The sequence below is a fragment of the Neoarius graeffei genome, chromosome 1, assembly GCF_027579695.1.
Source record: "Neoarius graeffei isolate fNeoGra1 chromosome 1, fNeoGra1.pri, whole genome shotgun sequence".
Classification (NCBI taxonomy): Eukaryota; Metazoa; Chordata; class Actinopteri; order Siluriformes; family Ariidae; genus Neoarius; species Neoarius graeffei.
In genome coordinates this window covers 69,337,435-69,352,449 of record NC_083569.1, presented here as the reverse complement: position 1 = coordinate 69,352,449, position 15,015 = coordinate 69,337,435, and the positions used below count along the sequence as shown (strand labels likewise).

Sequence of the window (15,015 nt, the reverse complement as noted above, 5' to 3'; positions counted from 1 at the left end):
AAGGTTGTAGAACTGGCAGAGCAGAAAGGCAAACACTTAGCTGCAAAAACATTTAATGTTCACCGTAAACGTGTACAAGAGTGGTGCAAACAAAAGGTACGTCTCCACCCATATTGATATCCGCAGCAGAGTGAATGTCTGTATTTTATACTGTCCATGTTTACTAACGCGATTTCCAGTAAAAAAAAAATCAGCGGTGAAATTGAACGTCTCTGTTGTGGTTTGTTGGATTTAAAGTTTGTTAAATGAAGAACATGGTTGGTAAATACTATTCTAGCTCTGAAAATCGTGGAGGCGCGTCAAATAGGGAGGGCGCTTCTATAAGGATAAATACGGTAAGCTGATATCTGACGAGGCACGTAGCACCGAGTCAGCTATAAGCCATGTACAACGAGATTGAGTGGAATAACTGTTTTATTCTATCCACATTCACTGGATTTTGAGAAACAGAGCATTTTTATTTTTATTTTTTACAAATCTGATAAATAAAAACTTTATACAAAACATCCGACAAAATCATTTCCGCTTAGAAAGTAAACAAACCGGTAAAATGACAGTAGCAATTTGTGAAAAATGCGATAATAATAATTATTGAAAAATAAAAAAAAGATACGTTCTTACCATCAAATACTTTCATTCCATATTTTGTTGCTTTTTTGTATTTTGGGGGGTTTTGTTTTCGAGTAGGGTTTTTATTTCGCCCTCGGTTGCTTCAGCAGCACGCGCCGCCATTTTGTTTTTCTCTACTCACGGTATTTGAGCTGATAGCCTAGTAGTAGAGTAGCCAATCAGAACGCACGATTGCTCATATCCAGTGACCGTGGATAGAATAAATTATGTTATTCAGAAAAATAATTGGTTGTAATTCTCAAAATACCTGTATAAACAAATTAGTAATTTAAACTACAGTAACCTTAAGCAGGATAAAGCAGTTACTGATAATGAATAAATAAGCAGGAAATGTGTCACAAGTATGAGCACCGTCTGAGCACCATCTTAATAAACATGTTTTTTTTTGTGTGTGTGTGTTTTATTGTCCCACTTCATATCTGACCACCCACGCCTACCCGCAAGGAGGTAAAAGCCTCCACACTCCTGTGACTTCTTTTATTGGGTCCAGCGGGATCTGAGTCCCAGTGCACACCTCTGGTCTCTACAGTCAAACCTATTGAAGCAATGGTTAGTTTTTTTGTGTGTGTTTGCGCTGTTCTGAGAATATTCTGACCATCTCTTTTTGAAGATTAAGCATGGGATTGGTAGAAGGGAAGCTGGACTTAAATCAGCATGAACGCCACAGGACAGAATACGTGGGCAGAAGGTGAAGCACAGTACCATGCTCTTCACAATTTGAAGCTTTGATGCTCTCAGTAGTGAAGGGCTTATTATTGCTATTTTCTTTCTCCCCTTTGGTTGTGTTTGGTGAGCACGTAGCTGTTTACCCACATGCCTTTGGGAGCTCACACTCTCTCTGCACTAAGCCAAGGCTAATTGAAGGAGAGATGCTGAGAGTTGACCATTAAACCAGTGTGTGTAGTGTTTAATTAATTAGTACTGCATCGAACACTGGCTAATATATGGGATTTTTGCATATCACAGATCTTATGTTTTAGTGATTCAGTATTCATTCAATTCATGGTTTGTGTTTTGGTGTCATTAGATTAAGATCTTAGAGGGTTATGTGTAGGAGGTTACGTGGAGGAGTAACATGGAGTGGATATGTTGGATATAATCCCAAAAATGACATTAGGAATAAGAAGTGAATTCCAAATAATATAAATACCTACAGTGCCTTGCAAAATTATTAATCCCCCTTGATGATTTGTCGCATTACAAGCAAAAATTAAAATGGATTTTTGAGGGGTTTGCACCATTTGATTTACACAACATGCCTACCACTTTAAAGGTTCAAATTGTTGTTTTATTGTGACACAAACAATAATTAAGCTGGAAAAAAAAACAGAAATCTGGAGTGTGCATAGGTATTCACCCCCTTTCGTATGAAACCCCAAAGTAAGAGCTGGTCCAGCCAATTCACTTCATCCATCACTAAATCCATTATAGCAAAATGGAAAGAATATGGCACCACTACAAACCTGACAAGAGAAGGCCGCCCACCAGAACTCACAGACCGGGCAAGGAGGGCATTAATCAGAGATGCAACAAAGACACCAAAGATAACACTGAAGGAGCTGCAAAGATCAACAGCAGAGATGGGAGTATCTGTCCATAGACCACTTTAAGCCGTACATTCCAAAGAGTGGGGCTTCATGGAAGAGTGGCCAGAAAAAAGTCATTGCTTAAGAAAACACATTTGGAGTTTGCCCAACAGTATGTGACAGACTCCCCAAACATGTGGAAGAAGATTCTCCGGTCAAATGAGGCTAAAACTGATCTTTTTGGCCATCATCGGAAATGCCATGTGTGGCACAAACCCAACACCCTGAGAACACCATTCCTACAGTGAAGCATGGTGGTGGCAGCGTCATGCTGTGGGGATGTTTTTTATCTGCAGGGACAGGAAAGCTGGTCAGGACTGAAGGAAAGATGGATGGCATTAAATACAGGGCAATTCTGGAGGAAAACCTGTTTGAATCGGCCAGAGGTTTGAGACTGGAACGAAGGTTCATGTTCCAGCAGGACAATGATCCTAAACACACTGCTAAAGCTACACTGGAGTGGTTTAAAGGGAAATATTTAAATGTCTTGGAATGGCCAAGTCAAAGCCAAGACCTCAGTTCAATTGAGAATCTGTGGCATAACTTGAAGATTGCTGTACACCAACACAATCCATCTAACTAGAAGGAGTGTGGAGCAGTTTTGCCTTGAGGAATGGGCAAAAATCCCAGTGGCTAGATGTGCTAAGCTAATAGAGACATACCCCAAGAGATTGCAGCTGTAATTGCAGCAAAAGGTGGCTCTACAAAGTATTGACTTTTGGGGGTGGAGGGAGAACACTTATGCATACTCCAGATTTCTGTTTTTTTAATCTTAATTATTGTTTGTGTCACAATAAAAAAACAAATAAATAAAATTTGCACATTTAAAGTGGTAGGCATGTGTAAATCAAATGGTGCTAACCCTCCAAAAATCCATTTTAAAACCAGCTTGTAATGCAACAAAACAGGACAAACACCAAGGGGGATGAATACTTTTGCAAGACACGTTATACACAGAATAACAAAATGACAGCAAGTGCGGTTAAAAATGGCAGTGGTCTCCACTTTGTATGAACTCGCATGTCCACATGCACATACTGTGACGAGTCATGGAATCTACGGACACATGTCGGCCGAAACGAATCCGAGAAAATCGCAAAAGAAGCATTATGCTTCTTTTGCGATTTTCTCAGATTCATTTCGACCGACATGTGTCCGTGGATTCCATGACTCGTCACAAATCCCAGTGGTAGTCTGTATTACGATGTCAGTTTGACAATGAATCATGCATCATTTATTAAATGCTCATGATCATGTTGTTTGGGAGATTGCTTTATTCATGTGGTGAGGTTTCTTTTACCATGGGCTAGAGTTCCTGATAGCTTCAGACTTCTATTCACAGTGCCATATGATTTCACTCCATGTTGTTTCGGTGGTGTTCTTGTGCAAGCTTCAACTACGTGGAAAGATTGAAAGTGAAAATGCAATTTCATACAACAGAATAAAAAAAAAAAAACATGGTGGATTTAAGCCGACTGTGTTTCTGTGAAGGACCTCTTTCCGGATACAACCGTGTATCTGAAAATGGATATTCTTTCTTTCTCTCGGTCGCTCTCACTCAAGCGTGCAGAGGCATACACACATAAATTCAATGGGCTGGCCGAGCTGCCGAACACTAGTTGTCATTCACTTATTGCAGAATGTCCAGTAATGTCTAATTTATTTTGCATTAGGTTCAGAAATAGTGGATAATGACTAGTGCAGAGGGGGTTTAGGGCACGCCTCTGCTCCAGCCTCTACCAGCTGCACTTACTGTATGATGCCTATTTATTTGTGACTTTGGCGGTGAATGGGCACCAGGCAGATGCTGCACTGCTTTAGCCAAAAAGCCATCTATCATTCCCTTTGCCATGCCAAACACAACCTAGAGACTGCAATTACAACAGCTTGGTGCTTGATAGGCACACATGACAGGGTACACATGTGCACTTGTGTTCATGACTGTTCTACAGTGTGGACCCAAGCAGGTATAAATTAGATAGCAGCATCTTTGAAGGTTTACACTTCTGACTGCTTTTACCAAATGTCTTCATGCGGATTCTTTTGGTGCAACAGCACCAATGGTCCTTAGATCAATACTCAGAACAATATAAAGAGGCAAGGCTGAGGCGGATTTCTTTCTAGTCCTGACTGTAGACTCACGCAGCTCGTCAGTGACAGTCGTGTCAGCTGATTGCACAGAATGAAACACCCACTAGTTTTGATCTACATTTGGACTGATATTATTCCGTCTGCTTGAATGTAAAGTGGATTATTTACTCTATCGTCGTTTTTGTCCAAAAGTCCTTTGAAGGAGAAACTAAACATAGAATGATTAAGTGCACATTGTCTCATCAAGGTACAAATTTAACAAAATGACAGATGACACCTTTTTTTTTTGTTTGAACAAATGAGTTATAGCTTTAATGTTTTCTCATGTTTACATGTGGGGGCGGCACGGTGGTGTAGTGGTTAGTGCTGTCGCCTCACAGCAAGAAGGTCCAGGTTCGAGCCCCGTGGCCGGCGAGGGCCTTTCTGTGCGGAGTTTGCATGCTCTCCCCGTGTCCGCGTGGGTTTCCTCCGGGTGCTCCGGTTTCCCCCACAGTCCAAAGACATGCAGGTTAGGTTAACTGGTGACTCTAAATTGACCGTAGGTGTGAATGTGAGTGTGAATGGTTGTCTGTGTCTATGTGTCAACCCTGTGATGACCTGGCGACTTGTCCAGGGTGTACCCCGCCTCTCGCCCGTAGTCAGCTGGGATTGGCTCCAGCTTGCCTGCGACCCTGTAGAACAGGATAAAGCGGCTACAGATAATGAGATGAGATGTTTACATGTGGATTAAGTCAACTGGCTACTCTAAATTAGCCATAGGTGTGAATGGGTTTTTGTCTTGGTGTTAGTAATGCCGTAGATTAACCATAGTCCATATTTTGAATTGTTTGTGGAAAATCGGGGACGTTGTGTCATCCGGGTTAAAGAGAAAAAGGACCATCCGGATTGTTATCAGCATGAAGTTCAAAAGCCAGTATATGTGATGGTATGGGGCTGTGTTAGTGCCCATGGCATGGGTAACTTGCACATCTGTGAAGGCTCCATTAATGATGGAAGGTGCATACAGGTTTCGGAGCAAAAATGCTGCCAACTAGATGTCTTTATCAGGGACACCCCTATTTATTTCAGCAAGACAATAGCAAGCCACATTCTACACGTGTTACAACCGTGTGACTTCATAGTAAAAGAGTGCAGGCGCTAAACTGGCCTGCCTGCCTCTGATTGAAAATGTGTGGAGCATTATGAAGCGCAAAATACAACAATGGAGACACTGAACTGTTGAGCAACTGAAGTTGTATATCAAGCCAGAATGGGAATTTCACTTTCAGAAGTTCAACAATGAGAGTCCTCAGTTCCCAAATGCTTACTGAATGTTGTTCAAAGAAAAGGCGATGTAACACAGTGGTAAACATGCCCCTGTCCCAACTTTTTGGAACGTGTTACAGGCATCAAATTCAGAATGAGTTTATATTTAAAAAAAAACAATAAAGTTTATCAGTTTGAACATTAAATATCTTGTCTTTGTATTGTATTCAATTGAATATAGGTGGAAAATGATTTCCAAATCATTGTATTCTGTTTTTATTTATGTTTTATACAGCGTCCTAACTTTTTTGGAATTGGGGTTAGAGATTTTAGCCCCCGCTTTTAATATCATGAACAAGCATTGCGATCTGTGTGTATGAGAGAAAGAAGGAACAAGGGTTAATGTCGGGATTAGACTGCAGATCAGGCACTCACTCTAGTTGTGCCTTATTCTTAACAAGTTCTCAGCTCTCTGTGCCTCCACATTCTGCAGCTTGAATACCATGTGATTGTAATTTACCTAAAATTATTTCCTTCTTGTCATGGGTTTTGTGAGAAAGCATGATGAGAAGGATTACACTTCTAAAGAGAGGATTTATTGAGTAGATGGAAGCAGGCTGTATACTGTAGATGGCATAGGTTTGTTGTTGTTGTTGTTGTTGTTGTTGTTCTTGAAATAAGCCTTGCCTTGGGTCCTCAGAAAATATCTGGAGAGGTCTAGTAGTCTTGCGTAATTCTCACAGGCTTAATAGATCACAACAAAGTAGGTAATTGACTGGCATCGTAGAGATTTAGTATATGAATGGCATTATATGGCTGCTTATTTTGCATCAAGGAACAAACGCAACCTTGTGCAATACATATATTTCAATGTTTCCCCCTTTTGTCTGTACTCCTGCACTACCCCATGTCTCAAAACCCTGACACACCACTGGATAGAATCCTCGGTGGCTGGAACTGAATCTTTAATCTGCTTGTAGCTCAGAGAGCCAAAGTGTGTGTGTGTGTGTTGTTTTTTATCCAATTCTGGGGTAGAAGTGAATCTGCAGCCAGTCAAAAATGTGCAAGAGTAACCTCTTTTTCTGTAGCGTCTGTACTGTCCTCAGAATCTAATGAACTTGGCTGCGAAAGCTGGGAGAGCAAGGCAAGCAAAACATCCAACTATTATCACTCTCGCTAAGGGTTTTGATGAAAATCACATGGATTGCTGAGATTACAGCTGTTTCAGAGGAAATGAACACAGTCATATATTGGCAGTGCTTTCAATGTTAATGCTTTGAGTCCAAATTAAACATTTGTCTTCATTGTCTTTGTATGTGTGTGCACGTGTGTGTGTTTTAGGGATCTTCTGGCTAAAGACTTCACTGCGACTCACTATGAAGACAACCAACCAGTTACCTATACTAACAGTCACACTGTAAGCAGGTTTTACACCATCCTTCCTCTCTCTTCTTTTTTTTTTTGCTTTCTCACTCTTTCAGTCTGTCTCCCTGTATCCGAAACCACTCACTCGTTCACTACTCCCTACGCACTATATAGGGAATTACTATATAGAGGACTATATAGTGAGCTCATTGGTAAAATTAAAAAACACTACGCCATTATTTACGTCATTACTGTCACACAATTAAAAAGTGGGTTTTCAAAATAATGAACACATGCATGTATTTTTGTGATAAATTCATATTATACTGAGTGTATTTCCCACATTAATCAATACAAAGTACTTTGCGTCTGCTGCATCTTTCAGTTCTTTTAAATCAAGAATACTTTCTTCTTTGCCACTGCCTTTTATTAAATCAAATTTGAGGCTTTTGATTTGATTTCTTTCAGCGCGACCGCAATGCATGATGGGATATATTGCTTGGTTAGTGACCATCGGTTATACACGGCTTTACATGATGCATTGTGGGATACTTTGAGTGCACTATATCGGGTGTGATAATTCTCATTATACATTCGGACAGCACTACAAAATGGCGAACTCACTATATAGCCCACTATATAGTGAGTAGGGAGCAATTTCAGACACAGGGTTCTGTTTTTTCTTTTTCGCTTCTCTCTATCTTCTTCCTCCCAAGGGCATTATTTTCACATGCTAGGCCACATGATGGTATGATCGTTTAGCTGAAAAACAACATCCTGTGCTCACACACACAAGAAGAAGCAGCCTCACACACACACACACACACACACACACACACACACACACACACACACACATATTTCAGCCAGTAGTGTTGAATAGCACAAAGGGCAACCTACTTTGCTGAAAACACCTTATTACTTGAAAAACACGCAGTTCAAAGTAGCAGTGACTTTTGTCACTCCCCATTTCTCAGGTGTTTTTTTTTTTCTTTCTGCGACAGAGTACACTTTTATTTGGGCCAGTTTATTGCACACTTGTGCAGAAAGGTGTGAGGAACTATCTTCCTGTTGTATGCTGGTGAGGTGTGAACTGCCAAATTCAATTAAGATGAGAAAATGATGCAAAGTGCCTCGCACATCCTGCACACATCCTGCCGCACCACCAGTGCAAAGGTCTCAGCACAGTACAAACAGTCTGTTCATTCAGATTCATTGCCACAATATATTCAACTCATCACCATTTCTGAATTGCAAGAGAAAATAGCAGCAACATACATTAAAATGTCTGTCTGTATATTCCTCCGTTTTTAAAGTATGGCTTGAAAATTTCATTCTAATAAGATTTGTCATGCTGCCATATTTATTATATTTACGAGTGAAATATTCGGCGCTGTATTTTGCTCTTTGCTATGTGCTATGGATAGATTGCTGCTGCACAAGACGTTGTTCATAAGCTTCAATTTAAAAGGGAAAAGAATGAATCCGTAATGAACTGAAAGTAAAAAGAATGACTTTACAGTTATGCTTGTTTTAAATCCTCCTCCTTAATTCATATTTTGCTTGATGTGTTTGTACAAACGAGGGCTGTGCAATACATCATTCATCAGTCATTACGACAGTATTGGTCTTCGCATAGAGATATATCAGAAGCCTAAAAGATGCAAACGAGCCTTATAATAAATCACATTATCTATTGCGTTCTGTCATCAGTCGGTTCGATCTCAAAGATCCCAGATAAAGCTTGTGTCTGTTTTAATCAGAGGTAGTAAACGTACCTATTTTTTTTTACTCAAGTAAAATTGCAACTGCTCATCTAAATAAATACTCTGATAAAAGTTAAAATACGCCTTTAAATTCTTCACTTAGGTTGAGATACCTGCCTCAAATCACACACTGATTATTGTTACTGACTAAATTCATCATTCATTTGCCAACAAAACAAGGAATGTAGGAAGACATTATTAGCTAAGGCTAACTAACGGTTACGTTATTCCTCTCATCTCATCTCATTATCTGTAGCCGCTTTATCCTGTTCCACAGGGTCGCAGGCAAGCTGGAGCCTATCCCAGCTGACTACGGGCGAAAGGCGGGGTACACCCTGGACAAGTCGCCAGGTCATCACAGGGCTGACACATAGACACAGACAACCATTCACACTCACATTCACACCTACGCTCAATTTAGAGTCACCAGTTAACCTAACCTGCATGTCTTTGGACTGTGGGGGAAACCGGAGCACCCGGAGGAAACCCACGCGGACACGGGGAGAACATGAAAACTCCGCACAGAAAGGCCCTCGCCGGCCACGGGGCTCAAACCCGGACCTTCTTGCTGTGAGGCGACAGTGCTAACCACTACACCACCGTGCCTCCCTCAAGTAAAGTCCAGATACTTAAAAAACAGACTTAAGTACAGTAAGAAAGTATTTCCTACATCTCTATTTGCAATAAACTAAACTACCAAACTAGCATTCTGCCACACTATCAGAAATAGGGGTACAATAGGAGTCCATTTCTGTCCCCTAAGGCACAGTCTACACTAATGTACCCCCTAGGGCTCATTATTGGACCTCAAGGTACAGTGGTGCTTGAAAGTTTGTGAACCCTTTAGAATTTTCTATATTTCTGCATAAATATGACCTAAAACAACATCAGATTTTCACACAAGTCCTAAAAGTAGATAAAGAGAACCCAGTTAAACAAATGAGACAAAAATATTATACTTGGTCATTTATTTATTGAGGAAAATGATCCAATATTACATACGGTATCTGTGAGTGGCAAAAGTATGTGAACCTCTAGGATTAAATCAAATCAAATCAAATCAAGTTTATTTGTACAGCGCTTTTAACAATAAACATTGTCGCAAAGCAGCTTTACAGAATTTGAACGACTTAAAACATGAGCTAATTTTATCCCTAATCTATCCCCAATGAGCAAGCCTGTGGCGACGGTGGCAAGGAAAAACTCCCTCAGACGACATGAGGAAGAAACCTCGAGAGGAACCAGACTCAAAAGGGAACCCATCCTCATTTGGGCAACAACAGACAGCCTGACTATAATATTAACAGTTTTAACAGGTATAACCCTCAACTGTCCTCATGGGGCCGTCCTTCACAGGAGTGGGGCGATAAAACTCCGACCAGACACAGGGCACCAGGATGGATCAAGCAGGTCCGAGGGGCAGAAGAGGCCAGCATCTCAATCCCAGGATCAATATGTAACTCAGAGGGACAGATGGGGGGGGGGGAGAGAGAGAGAGAAAGAAAACACGTTGTTAAGTATGCCCTAAAAATGACAAGTATTAAATCTGTGTGGTAGGCTCGCAGAGACGAGAGTCTTTACATCAGGCATAACACACAATGGCATGTTAATATGGTAAAAAATATATCATGACCTGCTCTGGCTGGATGCTTGATTGGGTGATGGGAGCACACGCCTCAGCAATGATGAGATGCAGATGGGACCCTTAGGCCTGGCCAAGACAATTCAGTTACATTTCACCGGGTCTGGGACATGCGACAGAATGTCTGACGGCCGATTCCCTGCAGGCTACGATAGCCAGTCGAGGTCCCCACCGTCTCCACCAAAAGATTTCCTGTTGACTCCATGTAACTCAGAGGGACAGATTTGGGGTGGGGGGGAGAGAAAGAAAACACAGGTGGTTAGGTACACCCAATGTCACCTGAATAAGTAGGAACAGTATACATATTGCACCGAGTACAAGCAGGGACTCCGGCAACTAACTATGACAGCATAACTAAAAGGAGAGAGCCAGAAGGTAACACAGGCATGAGGGAGCCCCGGGACATAAAGCAGCCAGCCACTACACCGTCAACAAACTCGAGTGAGCAAGCGAGTGGGGACTGACAGCATCCATACATCCCAGTTTACCAAAACACTCTATGTCTGAGGACCCTCCAGATCTACTCCTTTACCTCATAAACACCATTAACAAAAGGCTTGACTAAACAGATATGTTTTCAGCCTAGACTTAAATGCTGAGACTGTGTCTGATTCCCGAACATTACTTGGAAGGCTGTTCCATAACAGTGGGGCTTTGTAAGAAAAGGCTCTGCCCCCTGATGTAGCCTTCACTATACGAGGTACCAGCAGATAGCCTGCACCTTTTGATCTAAATAGGCGTGGCGGGTCATAGAGGAGCAGAAGTTCACTCAGGTACTGTGGTGCGAGACCATTTAGTGCTTTAAAGGTCAATAGTAGTATTTTATAATCAATACGAAATTTGATTGGGAGCCAATGCAGTGTGGATAAGACAGGCGTGATGTGGTCATATTTTCTAGTTCTAGTAAGGACTCTTGCTGCTGCATTTTGAACTAACTGGAGCTTGTTTATGCACTTATTGGAACATCCAGACAGTAAGGCATTACAATAATCCAACCTGGAGGTAACGAAAGCATGGAGTAGTTTTTCTGCATCATGCAATGACATTAAATTTCTTATCTTTGCAATATTTCTGAGATGAAAGAAAGCTATCCTGGTGATGTTATCAATGTGAGTTTCGAATGAAAGACTGGGGTCAATAATCACTCCGAGGTCTTTTACTGCTGCACGTGAAGAAACAGAAAGGCCATCCAGAGTTACTGTGTAATCAGAAAACTTACTTCCAGCTGTATGTGGTCCTAGCACAAGTACTTCAGTCTTGTCAGAGTTAAGCAGAAGGAAATTTATAAGCATCCAGTGTCTAATGTCCTTAACACATTCCTCAATTCTATTAAGCTGGTGTCTCTCATCAGGTTTTGCAGAGACATACAACTGTGTGTCATCAGCATAACAGTGGAAACTAATACAATGTTTACGAATAATATCGCCCAGAGGTAACATATATAGAGAAAAAAGCAGTGGACCCAAGACAGAACCTTGTGGAACACCAAACTTTACCTCGGTACGTCTAGAAATATCACCATTTATATCAACATACTGATAACGATCAGTTAGATAAGACCTGAGCCAGGAGAGGGCCGTTCCCTTAACTCCCACAACATTTTCTAGTCTATCCAGAAGAATGGAATGATCAATGGTATCAAATGCTGCACTAAGGTCAAGCAACACAAGTAGCGAGACACAGCCCTGATCAGACGCCAACAGTAGGTCGTTTACTACTTTAACCAGTGCTGTCTCTGTGCTATGATGAGGTCTAAATCCTGACTGATACATTTCATGGATGTTATTCCTATGTAAATATGAGCATAACTGCTGTGCCACAGCTTTTTCAAGGATCTTGGAGATAAAGGGGAGGTTTGATATTGGCCGATAATTGGACAGCTGACAGGGATCAAGGTCAGGTTTTTTAATCAGGGGTTTGATAACTGCTAGTTTAAAGGATTTGGGTACATAGCCAATCATAAGAGAAGAATTTATTATTTTTAGAAGCGGTTCAATTACTTCAGGCATTATCTGTTTGAATAGATGTGTCGGTAAGGGATCTAGTACGCAAGTTGAGGCTTTTGATGCAGAGATTAATGAAAGTAATTCAGTTTCTTTTAGGGGAGTAAAACATTCTAACTGATGATCTGATACAGTTATATTGTTAACTACAAGGTCACTTTCATTGTCTAACCTTAAATTAGTAGTTTGAATTTTTTGTCGGATATTCTCAATTTTGTCATTAAAAAAATTCATGAAGTCGTTGCTACTACATACTGCAGGTGTGCATGTGTTGATAGTGGACTTATTCCTCGTTAATTTTGCTACAGTATTAAATAGGAATCTAGGATTATTTTTGTTATCTTCTATTAGGGAGGAGAAATATGTTGATCTCGCAGCACTAAGAGCTTTTCTATACTTCAGGAAGCTCTCCTTCCAAGCTAATTTGAACACTACCAATTTTGTTTGACGCCATTTACGTTCCAATTTTCGAGTGGTCTGTTTTAAAGTGCGAGTGTCATCCTTATACCAGGGTGCTAATTTTTTGTCTCTGACCATTTTCCTTTTTAGAGGAGCTACATTATCTAAAGTATGGCGGAATGTTGACTCTAAGCATTCAGTTGCCTGATCAAGTTCTGCAGGGGCTGACAGTGACCCAATCAAAGTTGACAGCTCTGGGAGATCATTTATAAAGCTCTGTGCAGTAGTTGACGTGAAAGTACGTTTAATACAGTAGCATGGTGAGGTGCATATATTATTACTCAGACATATTTTGAATGAGATGAGACAATGATCTGAGATAACTTCAGACTGTGGAAGTATGACTATATTGTCTACGTTTAATCTGAATGTTAGTATTAGATCAAGGGTGTGACCACCATTATGGGTCGGTCCTATGACATTCTGCTTAATCCCGACTGAATCTAAGATGAACACAAACGCTGTTTTTAAAGGGATTAGCAGTTAATTTGAAGGTGAAATTAGAGTCAGGTGTTTTCAATCAATGGGATGACAATCAGGTGTGAGTGGGCACCCTGTTTTATTTAAAGAACAGGGATCTATCAAAGTCTGATCTTCACAACACATGTTTCTGGAAGTGTATCATGGCATGAACAAAGGAGATTTCTGAGGACCTCAAAAATTGTGACCATCAGCGTTGTTGATGCTCATCAGGCTGGAAAAGGTTACAAAACCATCTCTAAAGACTTTGGACTCCACCAATCCACAGTCAGACAGATTGTGTACAAATGGAGGAAATTCAAGACCATTATTACCCTCCCAGGAGTGGTCGACCAACAAAGATCATTCCAAGAGCAAGGCGTGTAATAGTTGGCAAGGTCACAAAGGACCCCAGGGTAACTTCTAAGCAACTGAAGGCCTCCCTCACATTGGCTAATGTTAATGTTCATGAGTCCACTATCAGGAGAACACTGAACAACAATGGTGTGCATGGCAGGGTTGCAAGGAGAAAGCCACTGCTGCTCATCTGCAGTTTGCTAAAGGTCACATGGATAAGCCAGAAGGCTATTGGCATAATGTTTTGTGGACAGATGAGACCAAAATAGAACTTTTTGCTTTAAATGAGAAGCGTTATGTTTGGAGAAAGGAAAACACTGCATTCCAGCATAAGAACCTTATCCCATCTGTGAAACATGGTGGTGGTAGTATCATGGTTTGGGCCTGTTTTGCTGCATCTGGGCCAGGATGGCTTGCCATCATTGATGGAACAATGAATTCTGAATTATACCAGCGAATTCTAAAGGAAAATGTCAGGACATCTGTCCATGAACTGAATCTCAAGAGAAGGTGGGTCATGCAGCAAGACAACGACCCTAAGCACACAAGTCATTCTACCAAAGAATGGTTAAAGAAGAATAAAGTTAATGTTTTGGAATGGCCAAGTCAAAGTCCTGACCTTAATCCAATGGAAATGTTGTGGAAGGACCTGAAGCGAGCAGTTCATGTGAGGAAACCCACCAACATCCCAGAGTTGAAGCTGTTCTGGACGGAGCAATGGGCTAAAATTCCTCCAAGCTGGTGTGCAGGACTGATCAACAGTTACCTGAAACGTTTAGTTGCAGTTATTGCTGCACAAGGGGGTCACACCAGATCCTGAAAGCAAAGGTTCACATACTTTTGCCACTCACAGATATATAATATTGGATCATTTTCCTCAAGAAATAAATGACCAAGTATAATATTTGTGTCTCATTTGTTCAGCTTGGTTCTCTTTATCTACTTTTAGGACTTGTGTGAAAATCTGATGATGTTTTAGGTCATATTTATGCAGAAATATAGAAAATTCTAAAGGGTTCACAAACTTTCAAGCACCACTGTAACTATGTGTACCTTTTTAGGGCCAAAAAGGTCCATATATGTTCCCAAGCAGTATCTAAAGGATACAAATAAGTACCTGAGAAGGTACTGCCTCAATGACAAGCCGTTGTACCCCTAAAGGCGCTAATAATGTACTTTATTTTCTGAGAGGGCAGGTTGTAACTGATTTCGCATTAGTTAACAGTCTGTCATAGCACATACTGCGCATTCACTCCCATCTCTTCAGCAAAAAAAGTTCCTTTCTTTGGAATTGTTAATGAAAAAGTCGTACATCAAAGAAAATCAATTGAATGTGAGTCTTGCACTTGGCATATTATATTGTTATGCCGCAGTCACTCATTATCAGAATTGAGATGTATATGTTAGGTGTA

The 15,015-nt window shown here is 40.8% G+C and overlaps 1 protein-coding gene across 2 annotated transcripts in view; it reads left to right on the top strand.

Annotated features, from left to right (window-relative positions):
* The window catches only part of adam19a (ADAM metallopeptidase domain 19a), a 193,864-nt gene that overhangs the window by 107,136 nt on the left and 71,713 nt on the right, over positions 1-15,015 (top strand). For both annotated transcript variants that reach the window (XM_060918023.1, XM_060918024.1), the window contains one exon: positions 6,894-6,969. In XM_060918023.1, coding sequence (XP_060774006.1) covers positions 6,894-6,969 — 76 coding nt within the window. The remainder of the gene's footprint in view (positions 1-6,893; positions 6,970-15,015) is intronic.